Genomic DNA, 8,578 nt, shown 5'->3' on the forward strand with positions numbered 1-8,578 from the left:
AAAAAAAGTCATATACTAGATATTGTTTTAATAGTTTTTGTTTAATATTGTTTAATATTGTTTTAATAATTGTTTTAATAATATTTAAATAGGGGACTAGAAATAATAGGAAAAGTTCAAGTAAAACCAGATGAGTTTTAAAGGTCATGTTGGAAAATGAGAACCATTGTATGTATAGAAAACTTTAGGGTTAAAAAGCACTTCTACTTTAATCCTGTGAAGTAGGTGGGATATATTATTCACATTCTGTAAATACCAAAGCTAACCAAACCCACTGCCTGTATGTCAATTCCAATTCATACAAACCCTAGAGAAGTTTCCGAGACGCTAGTGGACAGCCTCATGTGTCTCCTGAGGAGTGGATGGTGGGCTTGAACCACTAACCTTGAGGCTAGCAGCCTAATACCTAACCCTTAGCACTACCAGGGAGTCTTACTGCCATTATTTTTTTCTCACTGTAACAGGCTTTTTTGGTATTATTTTAACTTGTCAGATGAGTGAAAGAAGAACTATAGACTCAGTGTGAATTCTAGCTCAAACACTGATATGCCTCTAAAAGTTGGATCCTGTAAAACTGAACCTTGTGGGCATAGCTGCAAGGCTTCTTGTGGGCATTTGAGCAGAAGAACGACAGCCCCTGAGGTACGTATGGAAATATGGCTGTGGAGTGAGAACACCTGTATGGGGCAAAGGTTGAAGCCGGGAGACCAGTGAGGAGCCACTGTAGCCATTTAACTGAGAGAAGATAGTGGCTTGGGCCTGAGGGGCAGCAGTCAAGATAAAGGTAGAGTTACAGGTGTCAGCAACAGATTGGATCAAGGCCATGAGCAAAAGTAAGGCATCAAGGATGGCTCAAAGGTTTCTAGCTTGAAAAACGAGGAAACTGCAGTTTTCCTTTACCGAGTGGGAGAATTCTGCGGGTAGAGTCCGTTGGTGGGCAGGAAATCCAGGAGTTCAATTCTAATGGGTTGAGACATCTACTGAACATTCAAGTAGCACAGATGAGTGGTCAGTTGAACAAATGAATCTGGAGACTGGGAGATGAGACCTGCCTAAAAGTATCAATTGAGAAGTGCCTCCAGATGACGCCTTGCTGGAAAGGGCCCACGGGGTTTTCGATGAGTTTGCTGACCTCTGTGTCCCAGCGGTCAGTGAGGAGACTGAGGAGGAGCAACCAGGGAAGCCGGAGAAGCCCAAAGGGTGCGGTGTTCTGTCAAAGAGAACGGTGCCGAATTTGAACTTGACAGGCTGGGCACAATGAGGGATGTGAAGTGACCATTTGTTTTAATAGTGTGGAAGGTTTTTGTTGTTGTTTTGTTTTTCCTACTACTCTCTATTTAAATAAACAGAGTTTTATATCATTCTTTTTAATGGCTGTCCAATTCTCCATAATGTGAAACTTAACCAATCATTTTATTATATTTAAATAACCAATGATTACATTATAGACTCTTGGTGGTTTCCAATTTTCCATTAGGAGGAAGAAAACCAAAACCGAATACCAAACTCACTTTTGTGGATTGGCTCCAGCTCACAGAGAGCCCACAGGTAGGACAGGGCAGACCTGCCCCTGTGGGTTTCCAAGCCTTGTAACTCTTCATGGGGTCGAAAGCCTTGTCTTTCTCTCACTGAGCAGCTGGTGGTTTTGAACTGCTGGCCTGGTGGTTAGCAGCCAATGCATATCAGTAGGAATAGGGCTACCCAAAATACTTATTCATAATAGATAATATGTTGTCATTTTTAATGATGATTTCCTGAGGACAGACTTCAGAATTAAAAGTCCCAGGTCAAAAAATAGGGAAATTTTCCCGATAGGCTGTCCCAATGCATGTATTCGCTGCAGGCATCCCCAATCGGATCAGCTCCGAAAAAACTCAGGCATTTTGATGAGGGAAAATGGGCATCTTGCTTTAGTTTTAATCTACACTTTTTTCATTGTTTAAAAACTGTTTAAAATAAATGGACCTGGACCATGGCCATTTTAGGACTTAGTTTCATAAACGCAATGTCTTATTTCTAGTGATGCCTCCTGACAACATAGGCATTGCTTTTTCAAAAGAATCAGTGCTGTTGTACACTCACAGATGCTGACGACGGATAGAGAGCCGAGGCACAGTTTCATTGCACTGATTTGAAGGGCAGTGCAAGTTATGGCAATGAGTCAAATACAATAATAACTTCTATTTGGGTCAGGCTTACCCAGCTGACAGGGGAGCAGAGAAGAGCACTTACATGACTTTGCTCTTCAATAGGAGCAAAAGGAGAGGCAAACATGCCCACGCTGAAACGGGTGTTGATAGACAAAAATACTCAGTAAAACAATGTTCAGCAGTAAATTATCTTCTCCCCTCAGTATCTTCATGTTAAGAAATTTATATTAAAATGCACAGTGACAACCAAAGCAAAGTACCCTGGGTTTTAGAATGAGTCCGATTTCATGTTGAGGTGTGTAATGCAATTATTCATGAACTCTTTTGCACACCACAGGCAGGAAGGCAGTAGGGAAAACGTAAAAGATTATGTCTGTTCTTTGCATTTCTCGTGTCTGTCACTTTAAATGGTTCTGCGCTCGAGTTGTGTGGAGCGTTGCCCTGTTCTGCTGAGTGCTGGCTGCATCTGCAGTGTGCAGACTCTTCTCAGACTTGATGCACTGTTTGGCCCAGAGCTGGGACACTCGGGGCAGTGCCCTGCTGGCTGATTCTGTCTCTCTTTAGAACTGATGTCACTTTAAAATGTCTCTATTTCTATTCAAAAATAGCCCAGATGGAAAATGGATTGAAGGTGCTTTTTAAAAAAATTTTAAGTGAGAAAATGGCTGTCCCGGTGCCACCATATTTATCTTGATAAAAAGACTCAATCACCACCAGGTTTTCGCGGGGCCCTTGTATATTACCGTGCTTGCCACTAGGGCGAGGTGGGAATAATTGTTCTAGAACAGCAACCTCGTTAAGACAGTTTGAAAATTGCCAGGAAAAGCAAGACATCCAAGAATAAAGTTTTAGGATTCATGTTAAAAAAAGAAATAAAAGAGAAGCTCTAGTGATGCGCTAAGGAACAACAAAAGAACCCTCTAAAGTTCTACTGAACAATAAAGACGTTGAGGAGTTTGAAGCCCGTGCCTTGCTCTTCAACAGCATGGCTCAATATTGTAGATACCAATTCTTTTAATATCCATCTATCATTCCACTGTAGGCTTAATTTTAAAATATATTCAGGATTTGAGCGAACTTAGATAATTCTAAAGTTTATATAGACAAATGCACATCTACGAGGCACTGAAATGATTCTGCAAAAGACGACTAATGAGAGGAATTTGTGGGGCAAACAGCAGCTCTTCCCAGTGCTAAGGTGTGCAGCTACAAGAATTAACCTGGTATCACACTGGTATGCAAATACACAGACTTTCAATAGACCATAACAGAGACACCAGGAGCAAATCCTACCTAGTGTCTATGGGAATGCCGTGCATCATCACGGGGCACTGCAGATTGGATAGGGAAAGAGTAGACAGCATTCCAGAGTCTCGATCATTTGGGTATTGGTGAGTCTGTGTGTGGGAGTGGAGTTGAAAGTCCCACCTCACTTCTTACATAAAAATAAGTTGCAGGTGTGAAATGTAAACAGTAGACTGAAGAAGCATTTGTAGAAAATACATTTTATCTGGAGATGGGGAAGCTATCATATGTAACAACTACACCAAAAAACCCAACCCTGATAGAATTCTTTACCGATTTTAACACTTTCCTCGATCATTCTAAACAGGACTCATGGAACAAACTAATCAGATTTGTAACAAACATGGCCCAGGAACGGAGAGCTTATCAATGGAAAATACAAGCTCAGTGGCATTGTGAGTTACGTGTCGGGCTGCTAACCCAACGTGGTCATTAACACATGAAAGGTTACGGTGCACGGATGCTTTTTGGGGGCACCATTGAAAGCACCGCCCATCACTCTATGTAGAGACGGGCTGTGCTTCACTGCAGGGGCCCCGCTGAAATCACAGTGTGGCAAAAAGAAAGTGGTTAGGGTATCACCTTTGGTAAAACTGAGGGTCACTGAAAGTGCAGAAGACCCCCAAAGAGATGGACGGACACAGTGGCTGCAGCAATGGGCTCAAAGACAACAACTGTGAGGCTGGTGCAGGACTGGGCAGTGTTTCCATCAGTGGTGCGTGGGTTACCCTGAGTGGAACGGACTCCATAGCCCCTAACAACAACAACAACTTGTTTCTTAAACGCGTGTCTGCAGGGGGGAGGAGAAGAGTAAGAGGAGTGTGTGTCAAAGCAGAGGAGTGGCATCCACGGTCTGGGTTAGGTCTGAGCCGGATCCGTGTTGTGGAGAGCAGACCAGACCGGCTGGGGGGTGCAGGGGCAGGTGGTTAGAGCTCACATCTAGAAAGTTCTCAGAATAGCTTTACTGAATGGACTCACTTCGGGTCACAGGGCCCTAAGTTCATAGTCCAGTAGTCCTTGTTTGATCACAGACTTGTTTAAAACTCACATCTCTTCTTGCAGAACACCAGGCATCTTCCATAGCCCCTTCAACCCGAGACCCAGAGTTCTCACACATAAATTTCACACCAGTGCCCACTGGAATGATCTTTGAATGGCTTTAATCACATCCTTGTGTTACTGGCACTGTTTTAATCTTCAAATGCTCACTTTAAAAAAACATAAATAGGGACTAGATGGTTTGCCTAGCCGTGGTCCTACATCAATTGAATGGGCTTAAAATGGTAGATTTTTTAAAAGTATATATGAATGTAATAAAAGCTATCAAAATAAAATTGATTTGTGTACTGCAGAACATCTTTGCACATGGTAGTACAACTACTGTCCTCGGGGAACTTCTGTGTTAGACAAAGAGTCAGGAGATGAAAACTGTACGCGGGTGGCAAAAGGCTGAGCCTGGGACCCCCTGCCCACGGAGTGGCACTTGGTGGGAGAGACAGGTACACAGGGCCCACCTAAAGCACTGCAGCCGAAGTCCATGGGCGAAGCGGCCAGCGTGGTACTCCTCTCCGTCCATCACCGAAGGGATCATCTCTGTGTCCTGCACAATGACAGCCATTTCACTGTCACGCTTTCCCAGCATGCTTCGGTCGTTTATATTGGCGGAGCCTATAAGGAGAAACAGTGGAGCTAAGCAACCTTCTCATGGGGCAGACGCTGCTGGGCACCCTCTCGCTCCGGTCTTCCTCTCTGAGGACACCTGGCTCGGAAAATGTTACCAAGAGAAGATGAGTTCTAGGGAAACGAGAGCCCAAGGGCGAATCCTGGTGAGTCCAAGACGGCCATGGTGATTTTATTCTTTTTGCCAGTGTCTGGCTTAGGAATCCTGATGGGCATCTAGCCAGTGGGGGCATGAAAGAAGGTCTGTTTGGGACCCTTGAGAAACGGTTCCTCCCTCCGTGTCGGGGTAGCAGAAAGGAATGCTCTCTCGTCGGCCTATGGATACTTGGGCTTGCGGGGTTGGCTGAAGACAGAATTTGTGGAGCTGCTACCGTTATTTTGCAGTCACCCCAGAGACCTGGCGACACGGGAATCAAGTGCTCCATTGTTAGCTGAAAGGGAGCATGGTGTGGCTGCGTGCATCATAAAGATTATAGCCACGGAAACCCTATGGGGCCGTTCTACCCTGTCCTACAGCAGCATGATGAGCTGGGATCACGTAGACAACAGGTCTCTCTGGTTAGAAACACAACCAGATAAGCCAAGGATGGCAGAGAGGTAAGAAGACCGAGTCTAGGCCTTTAAGCAACTGAACTCGCACACCCGGGGACTTCCCTACTGTCCGTTAGGTGACACCATACATTTTCCTTATTCTTTCTCACACTTCCAACTGAGTGTCTGTTTTGAAGATCAAAGGATTCCGACTGACAGATTCATCACGTACTTACAAAGACAGGAAGAACACGCTCACTGGGGAGATGGCTTTGCTTTTAGATGAAAGAACCAGACTCTCTGTAGACTTAACTCCATCGTCATATAAATATGGATGTCACAACTCACAAGAAACTTCACGAGCGAGTCTAATCTCAAACTCGGATTTCCATTCCCTGGCCCCACTTGTGTGGCCTGCCCACAGCTGCTGGAGCAACGTCCCTCCCGTCTATTTTTAACCCGAAGGAGCTGAGAATGCTGACTTTCATCTGGGGCGGGCAGTTATTTTCAGTAGCTCGCCCTGTGTTTTCTGCAGTCCTCCGCTGTGCGTTTGGAAACCTCACGCCGATGGTCCTGCGATCCTCACCGCAGACTCACTCTTCTGACCCCTCGAGGCGTCTAACAGATGACAGCAGGGCCTTGACAGCCTCTCTCCTTCGTGTCCCCTCACCCTAGTGCACCCTTCCACTGCTCCTGAAGACAACGGGACCTCTGGTTGGTCTCTGTGACAGTGGAAAGCACAGACGAAAGGTACGAGAAGGCCTGCCATGAGGCCAAATGGAGGTGCTTTGTGCCTTCGGAAAAGTTGCCTTTTCCAAAAGAGACTACCGGCAGTGGCCGTGAGAGTGTAAAGGAGGTGTAGGTAGGCCTGGGTAACAGAAGGAAGCATCCAGCAGATACTTGGGAGTGCTATTGCTATGCTGTACACGTCTTTGAAGTACTTTGGGATAGTAGTGATGACTCATCTTTATTACATTTACATATATTTTGATTTTAGAATAACTTACAGTTACCTCTTTGAGCCTGAAACTTGTTTCTAGCCTTATTTGAGCTTCATTGAGTGTTGCTCAGCTTTAATTCAATCGTTTGTACAATGAGATAATAATGTGATCAGCACAATGATCTACATATAACCCCCTCCCTGAGGGACAGACAACAGAAAAGTGGGTGAAGGGAGACATTGGATAGTGTAAGACATGACAAGATAATACTAATTTACAAATTATCAAGGGTTCATGAGGGAGAGAGGGTTGGGGAGGAAGGGAGGGAAATGAGGAGCTGATACCAAGGGCTCAAGTAGGAAGCAAATGTTTTGGGAATGATGATGGCAACAATGTACAAATGTGCTTGACACATGGATGGATGGATGGATTGTGATAAGAGTTGTACGAGCCCCCAATAAAATGATTTATAAAAATAATAATGTGGTTGGGTAGGAAATTTAGTAATTTATTTAGTAAGATCATGTCAAAGTATTTACTGACCTACCAACTATTCCTACCAACTATGACCTACCAAAAAACCCAAGCTCACTGCCAGTGAGTCAACACTGACTCATAGCGACCCTATAGGGCAAGGTCGAACTATCCCTGTGGGTTTCCAAGACTAACTCTACCAGAGTAGAAAGCCTCATCATTCTCTCAAGGAGTGACTGGTGGTTTCGAACAGCTGACCTTGCAGTCAGCAGCCCAATGGGTAACTATGGCACCAGAGATCCTTAGAGAACACAGTAGGAAGGGGCAATCTGCTGGATGGTAGCATTTGAATGGAGGAAGCTCCTTCTCCGGGTGACTCACCCCACCCAGGGGCACGAAGCAAGGAGCAGCATTTCCATCTCTCCTCTTGGGCTTCCTGGCCCGCCTGGCCTGGTGAGCCTGCGCTCAGACTGCCTCGGGCTGGGGGACCCTGCAGCTGTGCTCACGGTCAGGGGAAGCGGGATGGGAGCCAGCCGGGAAGCCTCCTCCACATCACACACACTGTCACAGGCCCAGCCTCGCTCCTTGTGGGGGGCTCATACTCCCAAAGGAAGGACTACGTTCCTGGCCTCGTGTGCGGAAATTCCTAGGGAGAGGGTTTGACTCTTGCTGCCAGGACTGAGCTAGAGTTCTCCAGGGCGGTACCCCTCAGCCATGTTGGATAAGTGAGTTGGTCGACTACTACTTAGTACGAAACGATGAGAAATGGTTAGATGAATTACGTAGGATGCTGAAAATGAGATGTTGGTGACTATAAATGTCGCCTCCTTTCTTATCACTCTACATTCTTTTCTTCAGAAAAACAAGTTCAGACGAGCCAGAGCGAGCAGGATCTCCTGTCCTGTAACCCGCCAGGCCGTGGGGAGAGCGAGGGTCGAGGGTCACGCACTGACCTGAGCCGTGAGCTCCTCCTGGGGAAACCTAAGGACAATGGGGGTTGACCTTTTCCTCTATTACCCCTTACAGTTGCACAGTGCACAGCAAATATGTATTGGTTTTTAGGCATTACTTTTCATGGTCACTGAAATCCCTCATTCTTATGAGGCCAGTTGAATGTTAATTTAAAAAATGAACATTTGTAGAAAATGAGCTTTTCTAAGACTGTTAGAAGGAACCTTAAAAAAAATTGTGAGCAGAAGCAAATGTAAATCCGTCGAAGAAAACACGATGTGCAGCGTCAGCAGCGATGAGATGAGCACCCTGATAGTTGACAACTGGGCACACATGACTACATGCCAGAAGCCCTCCTCTTCTGTGCCCTTCCATCCGTGTCCTCCCCTCCAAGTGGACCTGGTATCGCCACAAAGACCTTAGTTTTTTTTTAAATCATTTTATTAGGGGCTCATACAACTCTCATCACAATCCATACACACATCTATTGTGTAAAGCGCATTTGTACATCGTTTCTCAAAACATTTTCTCTCCATTTAAACCCCC

The 8,578-nt window shown here is 45.3% G+C and overlaps 1 protein-coding gene across 2 annotated transcripts in view; it reads right to left on the minus strand.

Annotated features, from left to right (window-relative positions):
• PLD1 (phospholipase D1) overlaps positions 1-8,578 on the minus strand; it is a 184,241-nt gene that overhangs the window by 8,351 nt on the left and 167,312 nt on the right. For both annotated transcript variants that reach the window (XM_004704081.2, XM_045297437.1), the window contains exon 24: positions 4,970-5,123. In XM_004704081.2, the coding sequence (XP_004704138.1) occupies positions 4,970-5,123 (154 nt within the window). The remainder of the gene's footprint in view (positions 1-4,969; positions 5,124-8,578) is intronic.

Source organism: Echinops telfairi, unplaced genomic scaffold (assembly GCF_000313985.2).
Source record: "Echinops telfairi isolate 266 unplaced genomic scaffold, ASM31398v2 ScPeMD7_7420;HRSCAF=8458, whole genome shotgun sequence".
Classification (NCBI taxonomy): Eukaryota; Metazoa; Chordata; class Mammalia; order Afrosoricida; family Tenrecidae; genus Echinops; species Echinops telfairi.